Raw genomic sequence first — 16,136 nt, 5'->3', positions numbered from 1 at the left:
AGACAGCAGTAAGACTAGGGTAAGCATTTAGGCAGTGACTATTAAAGGCATCGCTAATCTTTATACTCTTCATTCCAAAGGACACAGAATTTTTTTGAGACCTTTCTACAAGGCACTAAAAAGTACAAGCCTCTGAAATATTTCATCTTCTTGGAGAAGTTAAAAATAAAAACACTGTGTACAGGCAGAGTTTTCAAGTTAAAATAATACGATTTATAACCAAAATCCACAGGATTATATTCTTACCTCTATTTTGACATGCTATGATGATAAATAATAACTGGAGTGGCCTCGAAAAACTTTAATGTGTTTAAGAGAAATTTCTTTGAACGTATATGTGACTGCAGTATACCTATGTAGCATATATATATGACTATACCGGAATATTCCTTTTAATGACCGTTGCATAGTTTTGTTTCATGGCTGGTATCAGAAATCTAATAGTATATCCTAGTTCTTGGCATGAAATTTTGATAATGTAATGTATCTCCTGAGCCATACTGCTTGTTTTGATAACCATTCATGCCATTTTTCTTTAATTGAAACCTACTGTAACAGTTGGAATTATTTTTTCCATACTACATTTAAATATGTTAATACTTATGTGTGTGCAGTTGTGTACACACTCATGAGTACATCAGGGATACAGAATAATAATTTAGTTATGGAACTCAGGAAAATAAATTAAGACAATACTTCCATCTTGTTTCCTTACTTTGTAAATTAGGGAAATTTGCTATGATTCCAAGTACAGATTTACCTGATTTGCCTCTTCCCTGTTAGCAGTAGACTGATAAGTATACTTGGTACAAGCTTAGAAGATTATGAAACCTCTTTTGCTCACACTTGCACGATATCTATCTTTTTATGTCCGTTAACTAAAGGACTTTGCCAGTAAATGATGGGAAATGTAATCAAGGTATTTGTGATGCTGAAACATCAGTCAAAAGGGTAAACAGTTGGACTGTGAGTACCACCTAGTAAAACTGAACTCTAATGAATGTCCTCAGAGATCAAACTTACAGCAGAGCTGTGACTTATTTTGGATTCTCAATGGTTTAATGCTCTGCATTAGAGTAGAAGTCACCCAGATCTGTGGTATTCCATGTTTAAATTAACAAATCCTTTGCTCAGAAATCAGTTACCCAAAATATCTCCTCACTTTTGCCTCATTATCTAAAATCTATTAAATCATTTAACACTTCCTGATCATGCTCAGGCTTATGTTTGTTAAACCTTCTCCTAGTGTTCTAGCTCGAGTACTTTTATTTGTTCTTCTAAATTTTGGTTAATTCAAATCTGCTGTTCTTTTATGTCTGTATTACAGTTTTGTTTATTGTTTTGAATTTGAATGACTTCAAAGTCAGAAATATATCAAGTTCCTTTGTTTCCTCTCCTATGTAATGAGTTCTTTGCTATCAATTAATTAAAATACATTAATATATCTGTAGCTGCTCTTTTTATTGTAATATTCTACTTTTTGATATGTGGGTACAGAAGCAGATACTTAATAGACTAAGTCAGTAATGGATTTTCCGTGTTAAGTGGTGTATAATATCCATGAAAGCACACTACCTATCCAAAGTTGCCATAATTTGTGTCCTATATTCTTCAGCAAAATGCAGTGTTGATTTATAAAATCATCATAAGTAATAAAATATGTCTTCTCCAGAATTACAGAGTAGTTCCTGTGGCAATCCAGGAGTTCCACCAAAGGGTATCTTGTACGGTACAAGATTTGATGTTGGTGACAAAATCCGATACAGCTGTGTAACTGGATATATTTTGGATGGCCACCCTCAGCTTACCTGCATAGCTAACTCTGTGAATACGGCATCATGGGACTTCCCCGTTCCTATCTGTAGAGGTAAGAGAAATTCTGCAGTAATGTTATTGAATATATGTATTATATTTATTAGTATTAAAAACTTTAAATCTCTGATTTAATTATCAACTTTTAGACTGTGATTAAAGAAAGAAAAGCCTTTTTGAATATTTAGATCTCTTGCTCATATGTATGATGTATCTCAGCATATGCACCTACTATTTTTTAATTCAATATCCTAATAAAATTGTATTTCTCATTTATTTTAAAATATATGTAATGAAATAAGAACTAGAAACCTAGTAACAAGTAGAATATGAATGTCTGTGTTCAACATGTTTACACCTATAGGAATGTAAATTTGAGATCCATTAATACTTCCTAAGGACTTACTTTTTGTCAAGTATTAACTTGGATAGTGAGCAAATAGAAGTTTGAAACTACTAAAACAGTTGAGTTAGAGGGACTTTCCCTCATTGTTAGTCAGTTTTGATATCTGAAGATTTCTATATAGGATATCCCTTGTATTCTAAAAAATTTGTAGGTTAAATCCTTTTCTCTTGCTCACATTAGAAATATAGCAGTAGTAGGGAATCCTGTTTTATGGATAAATCTAATTTTCTGAGACTATTAGAGAGAAATAATACGTACAGTGTAATGAAAGGAGCTAAAGTGATGAAATAGAGAAATTATCACAACCATACACAACCAAATACAATAAAGGCAGTATTTTGATGGAACACTGTTACGTCAGGCAAGCTTGAGATCCTTTTCTGGATTCGTGGGTTAACTTTACGGAATGTAACATTTATATTTCTCTAAAAAAATTGATGCAGTCTTGCAGGGACTACAAAGGCTTTCCAAGTGAACTTAGCATTCTGATAAATTTCTGATAAAAAAAAAAGATTCAATTGAGTTAAAACTTGGTTAACCAGTATCACAGAAGAGTAGCTATATATCAAAATTGTGTATCATGGAAAATACCATTCTATTGTTTTCTTTTCTTGAGTCAGAGCTGTTTAATATGTTTATTCATCATGATGAAGAAAATGCAAAATTATTACTAATAATATTATTTTCTAGTAAAATTATTTATAACACCTGAATATTCCCCTCCTACTTCCCAGAAAAATGCTAGCTAATAATGAAAAAGATACACAATTAAGACATAAATCCATTGTGTTTGTTTGTTTTTTTCTTGTGAAGGTGATCCTAAAAAAGATTTGATGAGAATATGTTAACTTGCACAAAACTTACATTTGTAACGAAGTAGAAAGCTAATGAACTTCACTATAGACCTTTGTTCAAATTCCTGATATGCCAATTTTGAAATGAATTGGCATAAAAAATGTTACTCTTAAATGAGGATGATGAGTGATGCTCCCACTTGTCAGTCATCACAGTCACAGTGTTACACGTTTCCTTTTGATACAATGTTTTTCAATAGAACTTTGGATAGATTTTGTAGTATTCCAAGGGGATGTGAAAATAACACAGTGTAAATTTGAATTTGAATGATAAGCTCCCAACGTAGTCCTGTGCTTAAACATAACTCTGGTGTGTAAGCAGAGTGTCCTGGTTTTAGCTGGGACAGAGTTAGCTCTTCTAAGAGGAGCTCCGTGTTTTGGTTTTACTCAGAGGCTCGCTCTGAGAAGAATGTTGATAGCAAGTTGATGTTTGTGGTTGGAAGTGAAACTCCAAGGACTTTTCAGTGTGTCGTGTTCCGGCCGGAGTGCAGAAGCACGACGGGATAAGAGGGGAGCATAGCCGGGACAAGGAGGCCACGATTCCCCTTGTCATTTGTGGTGGAACTTAAGATTGAGGGCCAAACTGGCCAATTAGTATTCCATATCATGCAGCGTCATGCCCAGTATAAAGGTGAGGGGCAGCCAGAAAGAAGGGCTTTTTGTGCTTTGGCGCTTTCACCGCTTTTGCTCTTTTGTGCTTGCTGCGCTGTTGCTCTATTGCCTTTTTTTCCTCTCTCTTCCAGTACTCCCACTGTCGGAGTACTGTCTCTCTCTCCCTCTCTCTATTTTGGGGCCTCGCATTCGTCTGGGATTTCAGCTTCAGGACGAGATGGGCTTAGGATAAGAGGGGGTGGTGAGCATCTACACTGTGTATTAAATCATCTGTATTAAATTGTTCTTATCTCAACCCACGGGTTTCCCATTTCTCCTCTCCCTCATCCCTGGGGCTGGGGGAGGGTGAGTGAGCGACTGTGTAGGGTTTGGTTGCCGGAGTGGCCTAACTCACAACACAGAAGACTATCATATCACATGAGAATATGAAAAACTTATTTCTTTTTATTCATGACTAGAGAGATCATTATTTGAATAGCGTCACTTTCTAGGGCAAAATAGAGTTAAATTGGAAAGAATACAGAAAAAGAAAAGAAACAAGTTCTATTAGATTTCAAAATTGTCATTTTGTCTAGAGACTGAAGGATCTTAAACTTTTCAGTATACGTGAAAAAGGATAAAGAGGTGACTTGATTTACTGCAAAAGCACATGCAGAAGGAAATATTTTTTTGATAAGACAATATCAATAACAATGAAGAATCTAAGGGGCAGAAGCTTGACAAACAAAAAAATTAAAAAAAGCCAAGGTACATGGTTTCATAGTGATGGTTACAAATTACTGAAACTTAACCTAGAAATGTGACATATGCTTAATTTAAGTTTTAACATCAGGCATAATGGCTTAAATGCTTAATGCAACAAATTACTGTTAAGGTATTTTCAGTCTATGTTCGATTAAAAAAATAACTAATTATTTTCAATAGTTCCTTCTATGAATCTATGTTTGATATCAGAAACATCTAACTTAATATTTAATAGAGAGACCTTTATGGTTCCATTCTAATGAATTTGTCCTAATTTTATCTAATGCAATTATCCAGCACAGAATTCTGCAGAAGGTTGCTAAAGGTGATTAGCCACTAATGAGCTTGTTATCTCTTTCTCTCTGTTTGCCATGGAGACTCTTTGATTAAACACTTATCTTTCAAGACTTCCTCTGATAAATGTCTTATTGTTCCCTACCAATGACCATTACATCTAAAACAGAGAATCCTGAGACAAACAAGTGAAATGGTGTATAATTCTGAGAATATATGTGAAACATTCTCAACACTAAACAACTTGATGACTTGTTTTTGGTAAATGGCCAGGTCTTCTTCAGACATGCATATACTATTTGTTCGTTTTAATATAGTTAATTGGACTGGGGAAATACAGAGTATTTCAGTGCCATGACCTGGGAAATGTCATTATCTGATTTGTTAGAAAAAAAGTCCCGAGAATAGCAGAAAAATATACTTTATTCAATATTAATTTGAGTGGCTTTATTTTTTTTTTTTTTTACCTATAGTAAATAAATTGAACAGAGCTCTAAACTTACAGCGTGCTTAAATGTCAGCAGAGTTAAGTTCATTGATATCTTTAGATCATCTGTGTGTTAATGTCTTTGTCATCTGCCTCTTGTAATCCAGAACAAGTGAATTTGGGGAGTAATTTTTTTTAGATCTTTCCTGTTACATTGCCTTCACTTTGAATGAAAAGATCAGGAGGAGGTCATGCTCATGTTTTAGTATTGTAATTCCTACGGATCAATGTCTCAGTTAGGGGAATTTCATTGAAATCAACAGTGCTTCATATTGCCACAAGCATCCATACATGAGACTCTATTACATGCTTATGGTTTAAATTTGGTTCATAACACTGATATTTGTGTCTTTTTAAGTTACATATATTTGGATCAAATTCATGAAGAAAATAGTTATTCCTCAAATTGCTTCCTTTTTCTTTATTAGTCTTCATAGGATTGTATTGCAAAATCAGTGCACATACCTAACAACCGCTTTATTTCATATCTTGTTTCTCAATTAACATAGTTTGAATACATAAAGTTTTCCCCCTGTCATTTGCATGTTCTAACATTCATTAAAATACTGTAATTTTTATTACATTTGCTAAAAATATAAAAATATTTTAATTAAAAGAAGACTAAATTTGATTTATTATGTTGTGGTCAATTATACTGTGCACAACCCATGACTAGCTTGTAAATAAAGTCTTCTTCCCTGACAAATTAATTTTGATAAGGTTGTTTTCAACAGTGAAACATGACAGCAACTTTATCATATCACCTATTCCTGACATAATGTTGCAGCTTGAAGTTTCTCCATAATGCAGCAAGCTAGGAGTAATTTACTGAGGCTAATAAATAAGGTTACTTTTATATATAATATTGTCATTCTAGAAAGGTTATAATAATTAGACACTTTCTTAATCCAGAAAGTATTCTGGCTTTTATATTTTTCAAGCATTTCCTGTTCCAGGGTAAAATGGATGTTGTAAGAATCTTCAGTCTAAACCTTTTTGTCAGAATATAGAAATTTCAAAAACAGAATAGAGTTTTATTTGTATTCCTAGAAGATCTATTAAAATATTTTCACTATTGCCTGTATGTATAGCTATGAAATATTTGTCACTATAAAACTTCTGTTCATATTTTTAACAAGAGGCTTTATTTTTCCAATTGCTTGAATTGACATGCTTTTTGGTAAGATGTCAGACAAATGCACAATCCACTGATTGTACGTACTTTTTTTTTCATGGACAAAATGCATTTCTGATTTTTGATTATTTATCTGGAATGATATTGAATTATTTTTCCATATTTTGTCATGATAGGTAAAAGACTAAAGAGGTTACTGAATTCCAAGTCTGGGAATTCTGTAATACCTCTGCAACATATATATATAGATAGATATGTTTATTTCTACCTATCTGTATAGATGTATACTTAATTTCTTCTTCAGTGGATTTGTTCAAAACAAACTGGATCAATATATTTATGAGCTCATATTTTAAAAAGAGATATAACGAGTGTCAAATTTGAATATTAGAATATTCAGCTCACTATTGAAATATTTTGCTATTTCCTATGTGCAGAACCCACTGAAGAGGAAAATTTGTTAATTGCGAGTCACTGGTATAATTCTGTGATTACATAGATACATGACTATACATATCTCAATTGCATGAGGTAGGTTTTAAGGTCAGGTAAAACAGAGGGCATCTTCAAATGAAATACAAATATACCTAAGAGTCTCGTAGACTCTTCAGTACACTTTCTTGAAGGGGTATATCTGTTTATATAAGGCCTATAATGGTATGGAATTTGGAAAAAAAGAAAAGAATTAAGCTTCACATAACTACCATGAAATATTCATATAACAATGTAAGCACTTCACAGACAGATAAATTTGGTTGCAGGTAGGTAAATGATTTTATAACACCGTGGCAAATAGAATCTAGTAATATAAGTACTAAATAAGCTGACTCTGCCTTTGTGTCTTTGTTGTAAGCTGAGCTTTGTAGACTGTGGAGAGAACAAAGCTGGAGATAAAGTCAAAGTACTGTACTTGATGCCATGCAGTGCATTGACTAGTGGAACTGACAGTACACACAGAGGGAAATAAAGTGCATTAACTTAAAAGCAGGAATAAATTACATCTCACAGGGAATAAGCAGTTTTTTGTCCGAAGCTGGTTCTTATGTACCAACAGTTAGTGTTACTCTTGGGAAAGTTACTGCTTACTCTTGGGAAAAGACCCAGTATAGCTGTATGAGACTGAATTTAAAATATGTTGGATTATTTAAATAACGTTAAAAAGAAAACCAACAAAAATATTTTGTAGGATGATGTATTTGTATATAAGATATGAAGATGACTTGACACTAGTGAATGAGCAATTTTTCAGAGATTGTTCCGCAGATCCTTTTTGGGACATTATAAATCAGTGGCTTAGAATGGCCAACACTCATGTAGTTGGTACATTAAAAAATGGGAATGGTCTACAAACAGATATGATACTCCCCTAAAATTAGAGAAGTTAATTAAGATTTGGGGGAGAGGGGGAGAAATTATGGAAAAGGTCTACCATTTTATGGAAATAGTAGTATAATATAAATGTTCTGTGTTTTGAAATAGAATGCTGTGTGCTTTCAAGCAGGACCCAGAAGCTCTGCAAAACAATACCCTGAATGACTTTTTTAATGAAGGAATTTACATTACCTTTTGTTGCTTTGGATTTTTGCAATAAAAGAACTTTGAGTTCTTTATTTTGGTTACCTTTAAAATGTGTAATTTTTAAGACCAATAGAAGCAAAATTTGCCTCTATGAAAAGCATTGAAATTACTCTCTAGTATACCCCATCATGCTTGTCTTCTCATTAAATTAGTGTTAGTCTCAGGATAGTATCTGTTTCTCATTATCAGGATCATTTCACACAAATACGCAGTCTGCTTATGTGAACAAATATATCTGAGCATGAAGAATAGGAGATCCCCATGTGAATTTTAACGTGTGATCAGATCCATGGATTTCTTATTGTTCAAAGTAGTGGTGAAACCTTAGTGAATTATTTGAAACTACTCTAAGTCATTATTGATGTTTTGTGAACCAGGAAATTGGTATAGGAACATAAATGTTTATTATACTTGTATTATATATTCCTAACACTAACACTAAAATATACTAGTTTTACTGTGCTAGTAATAACAGTACTCACTCAGTTACTAAGATATATACTGTCTGTTAAATGAAACTCACTGAAAATATGCAAGCAATAATAATGATCTAACATAGTACACATTCCTTAACCAAACAACATTATTCATGAGAGCTATTACTGGTTTTAATACATCAGATTCGTGCTCAAAACCTGTGTTTGTTCATTTATGATGATGATGGCCATATAACTAAGTTCTTATGATGGGTGGAGAACTTGAAAGTACCTATTGTGCTCACCTGTGAAAACTTACAGTGCACAATGATGTGCTGCTGTAGTAGTGATGAAACTTAAAAAAAAAAACATTACTAATTTTTTGAAAGCAAGCTCAATATGGATTTCTTTTTTAATGAAAAAGAAATTAATTTTATTACGTTGAGGTTTTTTAATCAGGATTTAAATGTTCAAAGGGTGATTAAGATATATACAAAAGATCAGGATATAGTTAACAGTTTATGAGGCAATACAAAATATCTTAAAATGTTTTACTTACTTTTCCTTTCATTAGACATGTATATATCCAGGTCAGAATATTCATCAGAATCACACTTTCATTTTGATTACATAGTTTGACTTTGCACATCTTCACAGGATATCAGGAATTCCTACCAGTAGTGAGGAGAGCTGTCCTAAGATCCATTAGAAACTTACATTAGCAGCAGGCAGACCCTCAACTGGTGTGATATAGTCCAGAAAAAAAAGGTATTTGGATCAAAGTAATTAGAATTCATCAGTGCAGTAATTGTCTTAATTTGGAAAACAGCCCTCTTAAAATCACATCTCCGAACAGCGTATAGAGGACTGGGGAAAGCAGCAGAACTGAACTGTTTCTAAATAAATGAAGTTACGTTTAGAGCAAGAAAGTATATATAATTATTCCAGAAAGGGAACGTTAGCAGACCGTTGTAGTTCTCACAAAAGTAAGGAAAAGACAGACATAACAATGCATTATCTTTCTACTTTTCATGGAAAAGTACCAATAAGATCAAACTTAATAATAAAAAATTGTTGTAACAGTTGATACAGGCAATGAAGAGGAAAAGAGAAAGGCCAGATTTTAAATTCAAGAAGTCTAACCCGATACTGAACAAATAAAACTTCCTGAATGCCAAAATGTTCGAGCCCACAGTTGTGTTCAAGGCTGGGAATTAGGACTTCTTACAAGAAGAGGGTGGAATTAGTGGGGGTGGCTAATGAAAAGCTTGAAACACGGTTTTTATCTCCTGTTTTCATCTCCTGTTTTCTTAAGAATTTTCTTAAGCAAGGACAAAGGATGTAGCGGTAAATCACGCACTGACCATATTCACATGTACTATTGAAATTTTGTTGCAAAATGGTCAGTGAGGACAATGTAACAGTGACAATTTACCCACAATTGACAGGGGAGAGGATTACTCTAAAGGACCACGATGAGTGAATGGGAAGGAGGGACTTGGAAAAATAAAATACTAGTTTCAATTTATAACTGACAACAATTTCAATAGTTTGTTTTGGTAACATGTACAGTGTAGTCATCAAAGCACAATACTAGAGGTGTTCATTCCAGCAAAGCCCCAGTCTTTCACATGTGATTTAAAACCAATTTCTTATCAAATTTACATGTTAGAAACCCTAAAAGACTATTTTAAGAGGGGAAATGTGAAATGCATAACTCTAGCTGGACTCCAGTTTGAGCTAGTAAATTCTGCTTATGCTATGTAATTGTTTTCCTATAACACCTTACATTCTTCTTAGGTTCATTTTCTATGTGTCGTTTCTGGATAAATCCTTTCTAGTGATCAATTAGCATAAATAATATTTGTAAAATAATTTGAGATATTTTGAATGTAATTACTGCTAAATCCCAGGTTCATTAACTCAGATTACCAAGCTGCTTAATCCAAAAAATTTTTGCTGCCATGGGCTTTTAAATAGACTCGTATATTTTCCTCAGATTCTTGAAATTGCAGCTTGATAAAACTTTCTGTATTTTAATTTCTGCCTTAAAATTAGAATCTACCTGGGTATAAATGGAAATTGTGAAAATATTATTCAGTATTTAAGTAACGTGTTGCAATCCCGATTTATCACTCAGTTGTAATCACATTTGGAAGCAGAAGTCATAACAAATTATTCTTCTGAGAAGTCTTTAAAGTCCTTCAAATATTACTCCAAGAGAAAAACTGATTGCCAGTAGTGTTTTTTGCAGGTGAAAGATTTCATTGCTAAAATTTTAGCATGACATTTTAGCATTCTTCAAGACTGCATCTTTAATAACCTAATAAGAATGATTATTGATTTGCCTATAGAACATGAGTCTTGCTCTTCAGCATTAATTAATCTTCTTTTCATCATTGGCAGGAGTGTTAATGGTTTATTTAAATATTAAGACAGAATTGCCTCTGTCTTTTGAGATGGACTTCAGATCTTCAGCCAGTTTTTAAAGAGATAATATTTAAAATTGTCCACTGATGAAGGAATCTGAAGATGGTTCAGTTGTGTTTTTGTGGAAAAATAACAGCCGGTAGACTGGTCAAATTGTTCCCTGACCTCTATAAGTTTCCAGAAACTTCATAATTGAGACAGAGAGTATAAGGGGTTTGGACCATTGCTCTGCCCATGGGGTCCCTGAATAGGTTAGGCAAACACCCTCCAACTTAGCGGAAGTTGGCATTTTTTCTACCAAACTTTCTGCCTCTCATAACTGTGGAGGTATCCCCAAGAAATGCAAAAACATTGCTTTAAGTATCATAAGCCAATATTGCCTTATAAACAGTATTTCTTCAACAGCACAAGCTAATTCTCAGATTCCAGATGTGATTTCTGATTTTAATTAGTGAGTGAAATGATTTTTAAGTTTTTCCAAGCTCTGTTTACAGGAAAAACTTCAGGTTAATCTGATTTTGCAATATCTTCTTCTGTCTGCGATAACACATTGGTGTTTACGTGTCTTGTTTCTCCATTATGAATGTTACCTTCTGCTTACCACTTAGAGTCTTAGATATATTGCTTGGCCTGAGGTTCATACGTCCATAAAAGAGCCAGACAAAAAGCATCATGTATCCTGAAGTGCTAAGCATGACACTGCATGTTAATTCTGTTTGCTTTGTGCTGCTGCATATAGATTTACAACCATCCTAATTTCAGTTATTTTTGGATTACATTTGTTTGTGTCTCATATCTACTCTGCTATTTGCAAGACTACCTGCCATTTTGAGCAAGGATGCTATAATGATCTTGCTATTAGCCAAATAATTTTCTCTCAGACATAAATTCCAACACTGCATATTATCTGCTTTGTGCCAGCACTATGGAGATGGTTTATTAGTGATTCTGCAGCCCTCTAGTCCCAGAATAAATTAATGTATAATCTGCACGTTGTCAGCTCAGGAGTTGGCAGGCTTGGTAGACTCCACTGCACTACAGCCATTTCTTGGCTAGGCTAGCACATAGAAAGTCCAACTGAGAGATTTTCTAAATGTGCGCAATAATTACATTAAAAGCTCCCTTTTCTGTCATCCTCAGTATTTCACTCTTCCAATCTTTCTAAAGATCAGTTTTCATTCTTAGTTGTTGCACCATCATTTGTGTAACTGTCTGAAAGATCGATGGTCCACATCAAGAAGTTGCTAGTAAAAATTATGAAGTATTATGAACAATAGCTTGAAAATTGCCAGCAACTCCTAGAATGTTAACAGAACAAGTTTATTTCTGGGCAGTGTTCATATATCTCTGTTAGATAAGAACATTCACTTCATGGATCAATATTGCACACATTCATAGAAAAAATACATAAAAAGTGAAGGTATAAACATAAGCATTAAAACCAACAAACAAACGAACTTCCTTAAGTTAATGATGCCTGTCATATAACTTGTAAATTGAGGAAAGAAATGGAGTTCTGGAACAAAAATACGTTTTCCTTTTGAGTTATATTCCCCTTACTATCATCTGTCTATTTAGGGAGTTCTGAAGACAAACTGTTCATGTTTAAGTATAACATTTGTCACAGCTACCTCCAAAGATTTCATGTTGTTATCTCCCATTTCAGCTTCATATGAAAATCTAAAGAAAACCAAAATAGCAAAGGAAGATAAATGAACTGATTAAGTCACAGACACTTCTAGCAGATAGGTAAACAGTCAACACACAATTTTCGAGGTCTCAAAACAGCCCCTCCAGAGGCTGCAAATTTTGGTGCAATTTATTTTGTAACACTATAGATTAAAAATTCAGAAAACAATCGACAGTATTAAACGTGAACAAACATTTGTCAAGCAAAGTAGAACTGTGCAAACTGAAGCCTTTTGTGGAGTGTATAAAGACCGTTTTGCAGAGCTGGCTAATGAGGACTAGTATGAAAGTCCGTCTAAGAAGATTGAAGTACAGGCTGCCCCAAAGAAAGCAAGGAACTCAGGACAGTCCTGTCTTAAGGCACAGGCATCAGACAACCATTTGCAAGTGTCTGAAGAGCTAGTATGTGCTGCATTTCAAGATTCAACTCCATTGACTGCGATTCTAGGTTCACTCTGTGTGATGGGGTGTTTTTCATACTTGAAGCAAGTCTAACGTTTTGTACATGCATATGTGTATATTCAGTTTATTTCTTCTACTAAATACACAGATAAGTGCATACAAAGGAGAGTGTTCTCACTGAGCTTCTATACAGAAGAAATGTTGCAGTTTATGTAGATTGTCTCGACACCAAATGTGTTAGATGGCTGGGTTCAATTCAGCTCGATTAGATTTAGGAGGGTTTTTACAAGGTCATTTGGAATATTGTGCCCTATATTGCTTCTTAAAATTTGGATTGCTTTCTATATACTCAAACTTTGTGCAACTGTAGAATTGGTATAAGTCAATCTAAAACATTATTTTGTCCTTCTGTGTAGGGTAGTTCCATGTTATATTGTTTTCCTTTTCTTTATGAAATGTATCCTGTGTACTTTTCTGGTAATGTGTGTAGTATTAAGTGAAGAGTTGCACTTAAAAGCATAAAACAAGTCGCTAGACAGTTAGGAAGTCTTGCATTATCTGATCACCAGTTCCCTAGAGGATTCTATCCAGCACACTGGCAGGGTTTCCATGGAAACAACTACCCTATTAAAGCCTCCAAGAAGTCCTGTCTTTCTCTAGTTTCTCCCTCCGCCTCTTTTTTTAGCTAGTTTGCATTGTACATAAGCATTTCATTTCAAATGGTGCAATAAATGGAAGAATATAATCCTCTCGTTAAATGGAATACATTGCTTTCCATAATAATCCATATTCTGTGGACCAAATGTTCTGCCCTTGTGCTGCTGTCCTAACTTTATGAGTTTTACATTAGGAGGAATATGGCTATTTGTTTATGGAGGGTAAAGGAGGAAAAGTGATCAGGACTGCTATTTTTCTGTCATACTTAATTTTTCTAGTGGCTTAAAAAAAAGAAGAAATACAAGTTCACTTCCGTGGCATGTGACACCTGTTTACTCCATCTCTGAATTTCCATAGTTCTTAAAGAGCATTAACACCCAGAGTGTGGGTTTTTTTCTTGGACTGAAAAGTTTGCATTTAAACATTTATGCTGGGCTCTGAACTATGCATATGCAATTGAGATGTTTGATGGCAACTGTACAGAAATCATACTTGCAAAAAAATACTGAAGAGCTGAGAAAACATTTGAAAGAAAGTTTCATTCAACAGGATACCAGTAAATACATTGTTAAATCTATCTTTGTACGGAAATAAAAGATGTGTTGTCTTAGGAATAGACATCATATTCTGTTACGAGATTTATGAAAAGTAAGAGTTTAAGGAAGTCCGCTTCCCCCCCCCTCCTCCCCCAGCTTTTCATGTTTCTCAAATGTGCCTTTCTTTTCATGATAATTTGTTTTCATATTATGTGACTAATTCATATAACCACCATTTAATATTTGTAATTAATTTTATGATAGTTCTCAAAATGCTTAGAAGTTAGGAAGGCTGTTTAACAACCAAAGAGTTAAAAAAATTCCTGTAAGATCAAATTACATGAAGCTACAAATAGGAGTAGTTAGCTGGATTTGGAATAGACCAGATGTGAGAGATTCCTTCAACCATCTTCAACCATATTCAATATAGAAGTTTACATGTTGATTAGTTTTCTGGACTACATTTAAGGCCACAAGGGAGAATAAAGTACTTAAGGTCTGTCTAATGTCCACTGCTAAAATAAATCATAGAATCATGACACCACATAGGTTGGAAGTGGCCTCTAGAGACCTCTACTCCAATGTTCTGCTCAAAGCAAGGTCAACTACAAGAAGTTGCTCTTGGCCATATATAGTTGAGGTGTGAATATCTCCAAGGGTGGAGACTCCAGACTGTCTCTGGGCCTCTTTTCCAACATCTGACCTCACTCATGGAAAATTTATTTTAAATTAGGTTATTGTAGATGGAGAGACATTTAACCACTTATAGAAACAACTTAGGTTTACAATATGAGAAAAAAAGTAATTAATACAGTGGTAAGTATCAAGGATTTGCCAATATTTAAAACATAAACTAAGAATGGCTCCAGTCCTTCAAAAATAAGCAAATAAAAATCAAGGTAAAAATCTTTATTTTCTGTCATGGTTGTTGACTGTAGAATAAAAAAGTGATAAAAATATTGAGCAGTACAACTTACAGATCTTGACTCTCTGGTGCTTTCCTTTCTGTGGGTTTTCAGTGCTTAATAGCATGATTGTATTCACGCTCAGTATTTTTTGCAACAGGAGCAGTAATTTATCTCTATCCAGCTGCTTATTTTCAGGAAAGTCCTAGCAATATTTTTCAAAATGTGGCTTTATTGCAAAATTTGATTAAAGTCAGGATATAGATTCAAAAGCTGCTGGAATGGGAAGAAGCCAAGCTGAAATTCTTAGTGTTTGTATAATCAATTTAGCATTGAGTTTCAACAATGTAGTCCTGGACTTCTCTTGCACTTTTCTATACAAGTAATCATTTGTGTTATGTTCTCTGAAGTGTAGTGTTTAATTTATATGACAGTAATTTATGCTGTCGTTGAGTTATTTAACTTCAGGTAGTCTGTGTTGTAATATATAAAACGTGTTTTCCTTTGATTCTGTTACATTTACATAATAATGAAAATAATAGCAAGTTATGCATTTTATTACTGTGTTATTACATTGTGTGCATTGAGAATTGTCACTTAATGCAAATATTCTGGCAGCTAATGTGTTGCGTGACTTTTCTCAGCTATTTTTTTTTTCTTATTGATTTTCTTTGCTGTTCCTGCACTGAAGATGCCCAGACACATAACTGGAATTAGTATTGTGTCACCATTGATATTAAACCACATTTTGTTCTAGAATTAATCTTTTAAAATTCTTGTGATACAAAATTTAGCATGCTGACCTAGTTGTTTTTTCTCATGTAACTCTAAATACCTTTACTGAGTAAAATTCTTTCTTTAGTAAATCCTGTGTAATGCCATTGGTCCAAATGGAATTGCAAAAATCTACCCATCAGTACACACACCATTCCTTTGTCTCCATAAGCAATATGATCTAGCGGGTATTGGATCAGAAGTGTTGCAATTAAATATCCAAATATATCCACATTTATATATCAGGGAGTTAGAGTTTGTCGTCATGAAGTATGAGAAAACTGACAAACCAGTTTTAAACTTTGAAACTTAATTTTACTAAATCCGCATATTAACAGCACAAATTGTGCAAACAGATAGTTCTTACGTATTATTAATTAGCGTCTTATTTGTACAAAACTGTTA

General features: G+C 33.8%; 1 protein-coding gene across 4 annotated transcripts in view; it reads left to right on the top strand.

Moving 5' to 3' along the window:
- Positions 1 to 16,136, top strand: part of CSMD3 (CUB and Sushi multiple domains 3) — a 737,988-nt gene that overhangs the window by 163,215 nt on the left and 558,637 nt on the right. For 3 of the 4 annotated variants that reach the window (XM_086609528.1, XM_086609527.1, XM_086609526.1), the window contains exon 4: positions 1,673 to 1,867. In XM_086609528.1, coding sequence (XP_086465654.1) covers positions 1,673 to 1,867 — 195 coding nt within the window. Of the gene's footprint in view, positions 1 to 1,672; positions 1,885 to 16,136 lie in introns of all 4 variants that reach the window. The other variant, XM_086609525.1, reaches the window with a different exon arrangement.

The sequence above is a fragment of the Tauraco erythrolophus genome, chromosome 3 (assembly GCF_009769465.1).
Source record: "Tauraco erythrolophus isolate bTauEry1 chromosome 3, bTauEry1.pri, whole genome shotgun sequence".
NCBI classification, from domain to species: domain Eukaryota; kingdom Metazoa; phylum Chordata; class Aves; order Musophagiformes; family Musophagidae; genus Tauraco; species Tauraco erythrolophus.
The sequence above is the reverse complement of the archived record's forward strand: the minus strand, read 5'-3'. Positions and strand labels throughout refer to the sequence as shown.